We start from the raw sequence: 16,131 nt of genomic DNA, 5'->3' as shown, positions 1-16,131 counted from the left end.
CTGACTTGGTTGGCACATGTCATCATAACCCAATTGCGTAGATCAATGCTCATGCTGTTGATCAGTGGATTGTCTGCTCCAGACTCGATTATTTACAAACTGCCGCCATATAGCTGGAATATTGCTGAGTGCTGCGTAAAACTCACTCTAAATGCAGTATGGATATTCTGACGAATCTAAAACTATTATTCTTTCTTTCTGGCCACTCAGTGCCTCAAAAGGATCAAGTGATTACACTTTATCCTGGAGATTGTTTTACAGTGCAGTCAATATTCAAAGTACATCATGGTGACCTGTGAATGTAGGACTCCAGGACAGGCAAACCACTGGATACCAGCTTCCACATGGAGGACAGCGTGTCTGTCCGTTTGGTGGCAGGTCTTTCTGGTGGCAGGTCTTTCTGGATACACCCACAGGGTAAATTAATATTCACTCAGTCTGTAGTGAAAGTGTGAGTGAGCAAATGTCAGAATTTCACTACAACTTATAAGTATTAAAAAATGGGCCAGTGACAATCCACATTGATTAGACAAAAGATATTAAGTAAGACCAATGATATCAATGTTTATTCAGCAGATCAGACTTGAGTGAGTGAGAGAAAGTTGGGTTTTACGCCACAATATCCCACTTACATCATGTGTGTCAGCATAATGTGCGAGGTAAGCCCAAAGTCTCAGATGTACAAACGTTTGCCATTCTGTACAGTGAATTGCTGCTTCTTTGATGATATTGATGACTTGGCCATTCTTGACTCCTCAAACATGAAGACTGACATTGCTCCATTCAGATTTTCCATACAAAATGCAATCCTCAACATGAGATGTCCTAACGAATAGCTAATGCATGATACTCTCCCCAGAGGAATCTTCAGAGATGTCAACCTTTTTCAGCTCCAAATAGTAACTTGCTTGGACAAAAGTAGTTTTTTCAGAAAAATGTAATTTTTATGATAGAATTGATATTTTATACTTATCCTGACTCATGCTTATTTCCCTTCTCCTTTCCACGGTTAAGTGGAAACTTGATTCCTTTTCTATTCCCTGAAGTAACAGTCATAACAGGCAATATGTTTTAAACAGTAATAACATACCTATAAGCTGATATGATGGAATATCAGTACAAACTGTAGGAGTAAGTTTAGTTTTGTTTTTGTTTGTTTGTTCAGCAATATTCCAGCAGTCTGTAAATAATCTATTCTGGACCAGAAAATCCAGTGATCAACAGCATGAGCATTGATCTACACAACCAGGATACAATGACATGTGTCAACCAAGTCAGCGAGCCCGTCATGACATGAGCCTCTTATGACAAGCATGGATTGCTGAAAACCAATTCTAACCCAGATTTTCCCGGGTCAATAAGTTAGTGATCAATTAACACTTGTAAAGAATATGGTTTCTGAATCAGGCACATTCTTTTTTTTGATTGCCAAGTAAAAGGGGTTTTCATAGGGATATCTACCTATCTACCAATCAGTAGTGTTCTATTTCGCCGTTTCTGCTTACAGTTAAGTTTACATATTAAACTAAGAATCAGTATTAATGAGGGTCACCAACATTGTGGTCTTAATATTAAATAATCACATGCACAAAATTTCAGAAATTTTACACTTTCACTGAGATGATTGTACTGTGGTAACTTCGGGTGTAAAATCATAATGAATATCTAAAAATCCTGTGTGTTGGCACCTCTGAATCTGTTTAGACATTTAGCATAAACACTTTATGAAAGCAATCACTTGTCAGAATAACTCAACAGCAGAATACATTGGTCATTTTAATAAAAAAATCAATATCACAGAAGTCCTTGATCATGTTCCCTTCAGCTCATCGATTCTGCAGACTATTGTGTCCAGACTGGCACTGAGGTCATCACAAGGCTTCTGTAGCTTCTGGGCCAGTATTTGTGTCACAGGGTCCGTGTTTGCCTGCTGAAATAACACAACAACATAACCTGCAAAATTATCAGTATGGAGCAATTTAACATGTTGAAAATCTCACAGGGGCGTGTCACGCTTAGAAACAGCGTTAGAAATACATGTAGGTATGTAGACCCTACCCTAGTACTATATAAAAGGAAAGGGATGTAACGACGAAACCACCCTCTCCTCAATCAAAGTTAGATTTCACCACGTAAAATATTTTTAAGGCTCCGCCAAGGCCTACGGATCAAAAGCTAGATGATTTCCTACAAAATGAGCTATAAATGGTCACAATCGGATCATTATTTCAAAAGTTATATGCCACAACTCACCGAAAACAGCTACCTCCACAATTCCAAGCCAAAATCATGGATCAGCAAAGACAGCGAAAACTCACCTTTTAAATTCGTTTATTACCGTATATGACCGTCTATAAGCCGAATTTTGAGGACCAAAAAAAGCAGTCTGTGGAAGGGGGTCGTCTTATTCATGGGTTACGCTTTAGTCAAACTTTTTTCCAGGTGTAAGAAAACAACATCGTATCACTTCGCGTGAACAAACAACAGAAGACGACTTTGTCAGTAGAGACGTCAAATTTGCAATTAAACATCACTAGACAAGATTATTTACCTTGTAAGTTATAAATTGGATTTTGCTGGGCATTGTATTATTTGCAGGGATTAAGATTACCGTGTGTATCTGAGCCGGAAATAGCAATCAGCTGTGCACACGTTTCCCGGCGAACAAGTTCAAACATGCACAATAATATAACGGGTTGAATTTTGACGCAGTCGTCAGTAAAATATAATACAGAATACTATTATTTAACCCAAAGAAATATATCCTAGCATTGTGTAATTTTAATTACAGTTTTTATGAAAATATATATATAATCAACACTAAGGTTATACGGACCCTCATGAACGTGGTAAGCAGAAGTTGTACGCACATGGAATGGGGTAAAATACGGAAGCCATTTAAATTCACACATTTTTACCGATGTTACTGTAAACTAGCAGTCAATGGAAAACGAGGCGGTAATCATTTTGTGATTGTTGAATGGGGTAAAATAAGCAAGCCAGTTTGTTGCTACAATAAATATGATACAGTAGAACACGGATATAGCAAACACGGATATAGCGTACAAACGGATATAGCGAACAAATTTAAAAGTCCCGTCAACAGTCCTTTATAATATCATTAAAATTATACGCGAATAACGAACTCATGAGTAGCGAATTAACGGCTATAGCGAACTGATTTACTACCCCCAAGCCCAACTATCGACGTGATTAGCGAACTCATTAACGTGTCTGTGATGCAGTCGGCAAAATGAAGTCTGCAAGACGTGGTGTGCAGAGCAAAATTGTGTACTTTGTTAAACGTAATTAAGTTATATACATGTATTGTTGAGATTGTTGTGATTGTTAAACATGTTCTAGCTAATGTCTGTGAATGATAAATTCAGAATTTTAATGTTATGTCAATGTACATGTACAATAATAAATATTTGTAGCCTCAGCATATACGTGTCTCTACATCTCTACAATCCAAGATGGCGGTCAAATGTGAATAACGAACACCGGATATAGCGAACTATATTTCGTGGTCCCTTGGAGTTCGTTATATCCGTGTTCTACTGTATTTAGAGAAGCAAAATATATTATGCATTTTCTGTCAACTACACTTCGTTTCGATTCGTGAGTAGACACAATATATATGACTGTGAATTCTTTGAATAATGTGGACCAAAGTTATAATTATTGGTAACTGCCAGTTGTCTGTGGTCTGTGTTTGCCGCGATTAGGACCCCATCGCGGGGGATCGACTTATCACTTATGCACGAAACATACCATTTTGACACTGATTTTAAGGGTCAAGTTTGGGGGTCAACTTATCCATGGGGTCGTCTTATAGACGGTCATATACGGTAATTCCAGGCACGTTGACAGCACCTATCTAGCACTAGATTCTATCGGCGGCCATATTCCACTGGTCTAAAAACTGATTGCAACATCCACATATCATTTCCTCGGCAGTAAGCAGGCATTTTCTACAGAATCACCGGCAATCATACTCACTTGTCGGCCATAGATGACCTTGACATTCAAGTGACATGAGCAGTAAATTGGTAAAAATAATTCTTACCAATTTACTGTTCCATACATCATCCAAAATAGAAGGAATATTGCAAAGTTCATATTTCGTGCCCATTAGCAAACAGACAAAATCTTACAGGATATATTTTTTCCACCAATGGGAGGCCCCGAGTCAGTTTGTGCAGATCTGCTCAGGTCACTTGAATGTCAAGGTCATCTATGGCCGACAAGTGAGTATGGTTGCCGGTGATTCTGTAGAAAATGCCTGCTTACTGCCGAGGAAATGATATGTGGATGTTGCAATCAGAATTAATAAACGAATTTAAAAGGTGAGTTTTCGCTGTCTTTGCTGATCCATGATTTTGGCTTGGAATTGTGGAGGTAGCTGTTTTCGGTGAGTTGTGGCATATAACTTTTGAAATAATGATCCGATTGTGACCATTTATAGCTCATTTTGTAGGGAATCATCTAGCTTTCAATCCGTAGGCCTCGGCTGAGCCTTAAAAATATTTTATGTGGTGAAATCTAACTTTGACTGAGGAGAGGGTGGTTTCATCGTTACCTCCCTTTTATATAGTACTAGGGTAGGGTCTATATACCTATATGTCTTTCTAACGGTGTTTCTAAGCATGACACGCCCCTGTGGAAAATCTTACCATCCTGTGCCATACAAGACAATGAGAAGAGGTTGAGAAAAAGTGAAAATTGGGTTGAATCATACTTCACATTCAAGATCATTTGTTTCATAATAGCATTTGTGTTTGTGCCAGTTGGTATTAGTTTAAACCAAGTTTATAAGGCCTACTAACATACCATAACACGTTGTCAGTTTAGCCATAGACTTTGTACTTTGTACATTGACGCCATGCATGCCAGGTATATGAATGACCAAATAAAATGTCTCTCAACATAGAAAGTTACTGTTTTCTATATACTGTAGGCATTAGTGCACTTTGAAATAGGACCATGCCACTTTATTGAAAGGTTGAAGGCAGGTGCAATCAGCAGCACTGGTGCATAAAGTTGTTTATTTAACACTGTAGGCATTATTCACTGTAGGCATTAGTAGACTCCACCGCCAGGCAGGGGAACAAGTACCATGTTTTAATGGGTCGCTTTGACCTGGCCAGGAGATCTTACTGCATCATAATATTGGATGGACAGAGTGCTGCTAGTTTATGTTGTTGGACAATCAGCTGTCCGTTGTGGAGTGAACACAAATATGACAAGACAGCAATATTTCAGTTATCTCATGCCAACATCTAAGTACAGTCCAGCTATTGTGGAAGATGTATTTTCTGGGGAAATTATACGGATATGGTAACACTGAGAAATCATGGACTAAAACAGTAGTGATTCAATGTTACACATACAGCACTCAGTCATTTCACTCTAGAAAACAAAGACCTCTACCTTTAACTTCACCAGGAGGCTTTTCAGCATCAGTTTAGCTGATGACAAGGAGCTGATAGCTTGTGATGGTGCACAATGCTCTGTGAACTTAAGATGTTCTGAAAACCAAAAAACTATGTGTAAAAACTGTGACAGATGGCGATACCTGGCTATCTACTCACAACAAATATCACATGACTCATGACATACCCTCCCTAAGCTTACCATGAGTTAGCAGCTGACCAAAGCAGCAACAGTACCAACATACCTTACCTATGTGTGGGAGCCAAGACAGTTGCCATAGTTACATGATCCATGGTATGGAGCAGGGACAGTTGTTATAGTTACCTGTGGCTAGTTGTTGAGATTGCTCTGCTACAGTCACACACTGATCCACATCCTTCTCCCACCCGGAGGTCTGCATCACACAGCGATGAGCCTTCTGAAGGTACTGCACGGCCTGAAACATACAGGTCACATAAACTGAGGTCAAGCACAATATTGTCTCTATCCAACAAAAAGGTCACATAAAATGAAGTCAAGTACAATATTGTCTCTATCCAGCACAGAGGTCATATAAACTGAGGTCAAGCACAATATTGCCTCTATCCAACAAAAAGGTCACATAAAATGAGGTCAAGTACAATATTGTCTCTATCCAGCACAGAGGTCATATAAACTGAGGTCAAGTACAATATTGTCTCTATCCAACACAGAGGTCATATAAACTGAGGTCAAGTACAATATTGTCTCTATCCAGCACAGAGGTCATATAAACTGAGGTCAAGTACAATATTGTCTCTATCCAGCACAGAGGTCATATAAACTGAGGTCAAGTACAATATTGTCTCTATCCAACACAGAGGTCACAAAAACTAAGGTCAAGTACAATATTGTCTCTATCCAACACAGAGGTCATATAAACTGAGGTCAAGTACAATATTGTCTCTATCAAGCACCGAGGTCATATAAATTGAGGTCAAGTACAATATTGTCTCTATCCAGCACAGAGGTCATATAAACTGAGGTCAAATACAATATTGTCTCTATCCAGCACAGGTCATATAAACTGAGGTCAAGTACAATATTGCCTCTATCCAACACAGAGGTCACAAAAACTGAGGTCAAGTTCAATATTGTCTCTATCCAGCACAGAGGTCATATAAACTGAGTTCAAGTACAATATTGTCTCTATCCAAAGCAGAGGTCATATAAACTGAGGTCAAGTACAATATTGTCTCTATCCAGCACAGAGGTCATATAAACTGAGGTCAAGTACAGTATTGTCTCTATCCAGCACAGAGGTCACATAAACTGAGGTCAAGTACAATATTGTCTCTATCCAACACAGAGGTCACATAAACTGAGGTCAAATACAATATTGTCTCTATCCAGCACAGAGGTCATATAAACTGAGGTCCAGTACAATATTGTCTCTATCCAGCACAGAGGTCATATAAACTGAGGTCAAGTACAATATTGTCTCTATCCAGCACAGAGGTCACATAAACTGAGGTCAAGTACAATAATGTCTCTATCCAGCACAGAGGTCACATGAACTGAGGTCAAATACAAGATTATATACTTTCAATACAGAGGTCACATAAAATATTGTAAATACATCACACACTCCTCATATACAATACTGTATATAGACAACATGGTTTTCAGCATTATTAGTGTCTGATGTACAAATCAGCTATGACAGAGGTGACGTGTGACACTCTTGAGTACAGAGGTCACATAAGACACTGCCTTGTGGAGAACACAGTAGTCACAGGAACTCCAACAATATAAAACACTCGCTATATATCACAGCCGATAGCTTATACACCCAGCTTATCAAGCCAGCCAATACAACAGACCACTATTTCTTGAATGTGTTCTGCTATGTTCTTCCTATATGGTATATTTGATGTTCCATACAGCGAAGGAGAAGGCTGCTCCAACTGTTCACCTACCCTCTCTGCTGTTGTTGGATCAGGGCAATCCACACTGCTGACAAGCTTGCTGTACAGACGCCAGATCTCGGCCTCAGTTGTCACCTGGGCAGGAACATGTCAAAGTCAGCTCACATTTCTTCATATGATAATAAACATAATTTCTTAAGTGTAGCTTGTTATTATGATTACATTTATTTAATTGCTGCATAATAAGAATGTTTTGTTATTATATTCATGAGCAACAACTTACTGCAGCTGTGACTCGACCGAACAGCTCCTGGAGCTTTGGGCGAAGTCGGCCTGATGGTCTGTCTGAAGCATCCTTCAAGTTTTCAGTCACTGCCTTTACAAGGATTCTCAAAACCTGAAATATAATCCAGTTGAACTCGTATGAATTATCACTCTTCAATGATTCACTGAAACAACAGTGCCAGCATCTTGCTGTGTATGAAACCACAGTGCCAGCCTCTTGCTGCATATGAAACCACAGTGTGAGCATCTTGCTGTATATGAAACCACAGTGCCTGCATCTTGCTGTGTATGAAACCACAGTGTGAGCATCTTGCTGTATATGAAACCACAGTGCCAGCATGTTGCTGTGAATGAAACCACAGTGCCAGCATCTTGCTGTGTATGAAACCACATGTTGCTGTGTATGAAAACAACAGTGCCAGCTGTCAGCATCTTGCTGTCTATCTTGCTGCTGTATGAAACCACAGTGCCAGCATCTTGCTGTGTATAAAACAACAGTGCCAGCAATTTGCTCTATATGAAACCACAGTGCCAGCATATTGCTGCATATGAAACAACAGTGCCAACATCTTGCTGTGTATGAAACAACAGTGCCAGGCATCTTGCTGTATGTGAAACCACACTGTGAGCATCTTGCTGTATATGAAACCACAGTGCCAACCTCTTGCTGTATGTGAAACCACAGTGCCAACATCTTGCTGTGTATGAAACCACAGTGCCAGGCATCTTGCTGTGTATGAAATCAGTGTCAGCATCTTGCTGTATATGAAACCACAGTGCCAGCATCTTGCTGTATATGAAACCACAGTGCCAACATCTTGCTGTGTATGAAACCACAGTGCCAACATCTTGCTGTATGTGAACCACAGTGCCAACATCTTGCTGTGTATGAAACCACAGTGCCAGGCATCTTGCTGTATGTGAAACCACAGTGCCAGCATCTTGCTGTGTATGAAACAACAGTGCCAGCATCTTGCTGTATATGAAACCACAGTGCCAGCATCTTGCTGTATATGAAACCACAGTGCCAGCATCTTGCTGCATATGAAACCACAGTGCCAGCATCTTGCTGTATGAAACCACTGCATATGAAACCACAGTGCCAGCATCTTGCTTGCAGCATATGAAACAACAGTGCCAGCCTCTTGCTGCATATGAAACCACAGTGTGAGCATCTTGCTGTGTATGAAACCACAGTGCCTGCATCTTGCTGTGTATGAAACCACAGTGCCAGCATCTTGCTGTATATGAAACCACAGTGCCAACATCTTGCTGTGTATGAAACCACAGTGTCAGCATCTTGCTGTGTATGAAACCACAGTGCCAGCATCTTGCTGTGTATGAAACCACAGTGCCAACATCTTGCTGTGTATGAAACCACAGTGCCAGCATCTTGCTGTGTATGAAACCACAGTGCCAGCATCTTGCTGTGTATGAAACCACAGTGCCAACATCTTGCTGTGTATGAAACCACAGTGTCAGCATCTTGCTGTATATGAAACCACAGTGCCAACATCTTGCTGTGTATGAAACCACAGTGCCAGCATCTCGCTGCATATGAAACCACTGTGCCAGAATCTTTTCATACAATTCTAGTATGTTGCTGTAGACAACTATCCTAGCGTCTTGCTGTCTGTAAAACACTTCTCCAAGGGTCCTGTGAACATCAGACACATCGCCAACACAATCAGTCCTAACTGTTACTTGGGCCAACAAACACATTGCTCCACCAAACATACACCACACAAATCAGGCACAATCAAATCATGAGGTCTGACGTGATGGTGGGCAATATGCCTGTGTGTTGGATATTTATTGCTGCAATATTCCAGTGGCAGTCTGTAAATCATCAAATCTGGACCAGACAATCCAGTGATTCACATTATAACCATAGATCGACACAGTTGGGATACAATAACATATATCAACCAAATCAGTAAGAATGACCACTCATTCTGCAGCAGCAACAAACACGTTGTCACTGACAACAAGCATGGGATGCACAAAATGGAGAAAAATGTTCAAAGAATACATGCAATATGTAAATGCAAACATTTTTTAAGAATTGTGTTTGTGGTTGAGTGTCTGTATGTACACCACCCACCTGAACATCCGTCCACTTCTGCTTGATGTCCAGCAGTCGGTGATATGCGTGAATAACATCCTCAAACTCTCCAATATCGGTGCCGATCTGGGGACAAATAACAAACCACACATTATCCTTATAGTCACTCTGTGTAACATTGTTTCCTGACTAACAACCAGTGGTTGCTATCCACTTCTTTGTGTTTCTCTTCAATGACTGGTCAATAGGCTCATTCTGGTAATATTGTACAATCACATTTAGCATATTGTTTCCTATACTGACATATTGGATGTAAAATGCCATGCACCATCCATGAAAAGCAATGTTAAATACTTCTAGGTATAGTGAGTGAGTGAGTGAGTGAGTTTAGTTTTACGCTGATTTTAGCAATATTCCAGCAATATCACAGCGGGGGACACCAGAAATAGGCTTCACACATTGTGCACATGTGGGGAATTGAAAGACTGTGGCGTGACGAGCAAATGCTTTAACCATTAGGCTACCCCACTGCCACCTTTTAGGTATAGAATGATATTGGAGTTATGAAGCAGTTCCGAACTGTGACTTACAGTGAGATAGTTGTCCCACAGTCTCCAGTTATCAAAGCTGTATTTGATTGCATCCTTCAGAACTTTGAATGCAGCAGGTCTGGAAATAGGAATAGAAACTCTTAAGTCTGTATACACACCATGTGTCCTACTGAAGTAGAGCATTCTTACATTCTAAACATTACATAATATCATAGTAGAACCTCCATAATGTACACCCTGACACTCTTCTAAGATACCAATGATGATTTGTATTCATAGCAGATACTTATTTTTTCTTGTATGCTTGTCTTCAATGTTTCGTGTTAATATTGTGACAGTCAGCTGTAATATGACCAATGAGAACCTGTGTCTACACAGGCACGGAGTAACATTTCAACAGTCAGCTGTAATGTGACCAATGAGAACCTCTGTCTACACAGGCACGGAGTAACATTTCAACAGTCAGCTGTAATGTGACCAATGAGAACCTCTGTCTACACAGGCACGGAGTAACATTTCAACAGTCAGCTGTAATGTGACCAATGAGAACCTCTGTCTACACAGGCACGGAGTAACATTTCAACAGTCAGCTGTAATGTGACCAATGAGAACCTCTGTCTACACAGGCACAGAGTAACATTTCAACAGTCAGCTGTAATGTGACCAATGAGAACCTGTCTACACAGGCACGAGTAACATTTCAACAGTCAGCTGTAATGTGACCAATGAGAACCTCTGTCTACACAGGCACGGAGTAACATTTCAACAGTCAGCTGTAATGTGACCAATGAGAACCTCTGTCTACACAGGCACAGAGTAACATTTCAACAGTCAGCTGTAATGTGACCAATGAGAACCTCTGTCTACACAGGCACGGAGTAACATTTCAACAGTCAGCTGTAATGTGACCAATGAGAACCTCTGTCTACACAGGCACGGAGTAACATTTCAACAGTCAGCTGTAATGTGACCAATGAGAACCTCTGTCTACACAGGCACAGAGTAACATTTCAACAGAGTCCACTGAATCAATGAGTTCAGTAAAAGATGAACGGTTTGGCACTTACAGTTTCTTCATTCTCACCAAACAACTGGAAAGATTACCCCATGCCTCAAAATTCTGCAAAAACAGAAAAAAAGACACTTAAATCAAGCTAATCCCTCACAGTAGCTGATGGCATTGAGCTGAAGGCTATATGAGAAGTTGGGACACTTCACAGACTTTGAAGAATTTGTATTTTTTATTCTTTGCTGAAAAATCTGTCTATCGTGTTTATACGACAGCAGGAATTCCAGCTTGACCACAGTACAAGAATCTGTATTGAAATATTCCACTCACAAAATAAAAGCTGATGTCCATAATGTTTGTCTATGTTATACTTCCCAACTTCTAAATGCCACTCAAACAAGTAATCATGCCCTCAGTATCACAGCATTGTGTACATGTCACTCTAGACGACGTATGTTGGCTTGACTTGGGAGATAAAATACCAACGAAGAATAACACTATCAAGAAACAAACAAAGCATTTGAGACTGACAAACTGGCAAACGTGACTTAGATCGGCTTAAATATCGGCTTAAATGTTGGCACACTGATACACATGACTCACACTGACGCACATGACTCATATCGCTTCAATGTTCACACACTGACACACATGACTCACACTGACGCACATGACTCATATCAGTTTCAATGTTCACACACTGGAACACATGATTCACACTGACACACGACTCACATCGGCTTCAATGTTCACACACTGACACACGACTCACATCTGCTTCAATGTTCACACACTGACACGCATGCCTCACTTGGGCTTCAATGTTCACACACTGACACATGACTCACACTGACACACATGACTCACATCAGCTTCAATGTTCACACACTGACACACATGACTCACACTGACACACATGACTCACATCAGCTTCAATGTTGACACACCGTCGGAAGGCCGCTGCTGCTTCTTCGTATTTCTCTATGGTCATGGCAGTACAGCCGTATGTAAACCACACCGGGATCTGGAAGTAATCAACACAGTATATAAATTCCATATCAACACAGTGGCTACATTTCGTATCAACAAGGTCACTTGGTACAGTTGATATCAGATGTTGCCACATGCCTTGGCGCCACACGTCAGCTGACATCATAAGCTGCTCTCAACATCCTAAACTCACACATTTCATACTTTATAGTTTATAGTCTTTTTGATATTTCCTATTCAAAAGTATCTGACAGTAAGCTACCATAATAAGAGTAAATATTAGGGCTGGATATTGCCCTGATTCTCATATTGCGATATATTGCAATAATTCAAGAGATATTGCAATATATATTGTGATATATTGACTGGAAGGTTTCTGCCCAAGTGTGTACATAAAAAATTCATAATAGGTCTCTGTGTGCGACATCATCTTCTTAGTTGCTGTTACACCATCTGTTCTGGCTTCCTGTCCCCATTGTGTATGGGTGTATGCCAGTGGTGTACAGATAAATGATACAGAGACTTAATGTGGAATGTTTCATTGAAGTAACTGTATTGCAACAAAGCTTTGCGACCATAATGATAAAGGTAACAGTATAACATGATTTCCTGGTCAGTGTTGTTTGCTTCAACAGAATGCTCTTCAATGAAGTATGTAATTATTGTTACTATCAGGGGTGGAAATAACTTTAAAATTGCTAGTGTACTCCGGTACAGTATCACATGTAAAATCACTTGCCCCGATAAGTTTTCCACTATACCGGCTGTCTTCTTGTTGATTTCTTAAATTAACAACATAATTAACATTAGAAAGTCAACAGGACACCGGTATTGTGTGATATACAAATTTGCTTGCCCGACAGAAAAAACACTGGACTCGGACGCCGGCAATGAGTTATTTCCACCCCTGACTATATGTCAGTGATTCATTCAGATTCAACTCCAACATAAACATGTGTTAACATGAACTGTTGTAAAATGAAACAAAAACATGATTTTGATGAACTACTTGAGCTTAAATCTCATGTGACCTCCAATAACTAAGATCCTTCACTAGAATGTCATTATACAGTCCTACAAAATTTATAAGACTTTGGCCTTTATCATAAATTGATAACATATGTCCCATTATGAAACAAAACAAATATAACAAAGTAATGGGAACTGTGAAATGGTCACTCAGAGCCAGTAGCTCTACTTATAAGTCCAAATAAATGATTGGTCAACTTTTTGAAGGGCATTTAGAAGTGGAATGCATAAGAAAAGCAAGATTTATGGATGTCAACTTTTTTATTGTGAATATTCATGACCTGATGAAGGAGCAAGCATACACTCCGAAACGTTGTGTTATTCACAACAATAAGTTTCCATCCATAAATCTTGCTTTTCGTAAAAGATTGGTCCATTTGAGGCCACTTAATTCCTACAAAACATCACATATGAAACCATTCAAACCCAAAAACGTAAAGCATTTGGTAGAATATTTGGCACTTTTGCAGCCACTTATACACTTGCATTTGTAAAATTCTACATGGAACAGAAAAGAAACAAAAGTATATTTGGCACTTTTAGAGCTCATTTTGTTGCTATGGAAATCAAGGGCAGATAATTCAAAAGGAGATAACTCTGGATGACCCAATATATTGCAGAATCTGAACCATATCGCGATAATCGTATCGCGAGATACTTTACCGGTTTATACGGGTTTACCGGTAATATTGCACAGCCCTAGTAAATATATACTTATAATCTGTATATTCTCCTGACAGCCATCACCACCTGCCTAGACCAATACTAGCCCCTGGACCCATTCACATGGTTGTGAAACTGCTACCCCTGGAGATACGGTGGATGCAAGTGAGATTACAGTGAACCAGAATACCTTCCGCCAATCACTATATGAAACTAGTTTCAGAAACTGATTTTTTTCTTATGTTAATTATATTATTTTTCTGACAAATGTAACTTAGCTGTTGTAAAAAATATCATCACATTCAATAAATTTACAAAATAGATATGTCGTTATACTTTCATCTAAACCGAGCAGATCTGCACTATGTAAAACCAACCAAACAGCATGATGTGTACATTACTGATCACATGTTTATACACGTTCACAGTGAGTGAGTGAGTTTACTTTTATACTGCTTTTAGCAATATTCAAGCAATATCACAGCAGGGGACACCAGAAATGGGCTTCACTGTTCACACATTGTGCCCATGTGGGATATTGTACCCGGGTGTTCGGTGTGAAGAGCGAACGTTAACGCTTCAACCACTAGTCTATCCCACCGCCCCACACATCCACAGAAATATGACTCCTACCTGTAGTGCATTTACTTCCAGGGACTTTTCAAAGCATTCCATGGACTGTGCAAACTGAAAGAATAACCAGAGGACATATGACCTTGCAACACAATAGGAAACCCCATATTCCCCCTCAAGTAATGGGTGGAACATTTGCCAACATTTGTCTCTCTTCTCTGGAGGCAGCAAGCGTGAGGTGAGATTATTGCACTTGTTGACCTGGTCCCAGCTAATGCTGGTGTTAAAGTGTTACATGACGATACCAAGCTGCAGTTTGACATGAATTCCCTACTCTGCAACTGTAACCTGTGATGGTCCGGGTTAGAATGAACCTCCAGTAACCCATGCTTGTCGTAAAAGGCGACTAACGGGATCGGGTGGTCAGGCCCGCTGGCTTGGTTGACACATGTCATCGGTTCCCAGTTGCACAGATCGATGCTCATGTTGTTGATCACTGGATTGTCTGGTCCAGACTTGATTATTTACAGACTGCTGCCATATAGCTGGAATATTGCTGAGTGCGGCGTGAAACTGAACTCACTCACTCACTCACTCTGCCACTGTAAAACAACCTTTAGCTGACCAGTCTGGGTTTTATCCCTAATTCAGGGTTGAATTACAACAAGTAGCACAATATAATGTCACTTGTTATGGCCTGCCTGGGGATCAAACCTGCTCTCCTGGCAGACACTCGATCCCCTTGACCACAGAGGTGGTCGGACAGTGAAACATAGACTGGGATTTTGTATGTTTCTTCCAGGCAGTTTGGTGGCTCTACTCACAGGGCGAACATATTTCAGGCAGGTAAAACAATGGCTGATAGTCTCAGATCAATATCATCAACATTTTCCACTTGGGTGAAATTCTCAAGCATGCCGACTAACAAATGTTCATAATTGGAATAAACATGGGATGCAAACGCACAAGCAACAGCTCCAGGCAGCAAAGGGACACAACTCTACACTTTCAACTAACCAGACAAGGACACCTGCACCCTCCTTTCTATATAGCACATGGAACAAAGTACAGCAAGGGAGACAATCTTTAACCAACAATCCCAGTGGGCTCTTGAACAAAATTTTCAGTGATTGAGAACAGAAAGTGATCTGAGTCCCAGTGCTAGGATCATGCAAGTGGGTTGACCAAAGCGTTGTGTAAAGTGTGTACATACCTCTTGTCTGCCGAAGTACAGGTATCCCAGACATCGCATGGCACGGGCACTCCTCCTGTTGGACAGCTCCCAGGCCTTGTGGTAGTGGTCGACATTCCGAGTCACATCACCAAGAAAACAGTACAGGTTGGACGTCTCCTTCACTTCCAGCTGTTCTCGTATCAGACTTTCCGCCTGTGAACCACACCAGTCTGTGTAATTTGACTGTTACCACATCTGTTATTGTACATGAAGCGTATAAGCCAAGTGATTTTTGTGTTGTACCAAATATTAGGAAGAAATATGTATGGACATTAGTGAGTGAGTTTAGTTTTACGCCGCTTTTAGCAATTTTCCACCAATATCACGTCAGGGGACACCAGAAATGGGCTTCACACATTGTACCCACGTGGGGACTCGAACCCGGCTCTTCAGCAAGACAAGTGAACACT

At 40.4% G+C, this 16,131-nt stretch overlaps 1 protein-coding gene across 1 annotated transcript in view; it reads right to left on the bottom strand.

The window, feature by feature from the left end:
* Nucleotides 1-1,763: 1,763 nt before the first annotated feature.
* LOC124285184 (tetratricopeptide repeat protein 27-like) overlaps nt 1,764-16,131 on the bottom strand; it is a 36,260-nt gene continuing 21,892 nt past the window's right edge. The window contains exons 14-24 of the mRNA XM_046721370.1: nt 15,701-15,874; nt 14,548-14,601; nt 12,158-12,256; nt 11,291-11,343; nt 10,263-10,341; nt 9,712-9,798; nt 7,606-7,719; nt 7,374-7,457; nt 5,761-5,872; nt 5,434-5,531; nt 1,764-1,930 (exon numbers count right to left, since the gene is read on the bottom strand). Coding sequence (XP_046577326.1) covers nt 1,811-1,930; nt 5,434-5,531; nt 5,761-5,872; nt 7,374-7,457; nt 7,606-7,719; nt 9,712-9,798; nt 10,263-10,341; nt 11,291-11,343; nt 12,158-12,256; nt 14,548-14,601; nt 15,701-15,874 — 1,074 coding nt within the window. The 3' untranslated portion in view covers nt 1,764-1,810. The remainder of the gene's footprint in view (nt 1,931-5,433; nt 5,532-5,760; nt 5,873-7,373; nt 7,458-7,605; nt 7,720-9,711; nt 9,799-10,262; nt 10,342-11,290; nt 11,344-12,157; nt 12,257-14,547; nt 14,602-15,700; nt 15,875-16,131) is intronic.

This window comes from Haliotis rubra, unplaced genomic scaffold, assembly GCF_003918875.1.
Source record: "Haliotis rubra isolate DU_JTF1 unplaced genomic scaffold, ASM391887v1 Scf354, whole genome shotgun sequence".
Lineage (NCBI taxonomy): Eukaryota > Metazoa > Mollusca > Gastropoda > Lepetellida > Haliotidae > Haliotis > Haliotis rubra.
The sequence above is the reverse complement of the archived record's forward strand: the minus strand, read 5'-3'. Positions and strand labels throughout refer to the sequence as shown.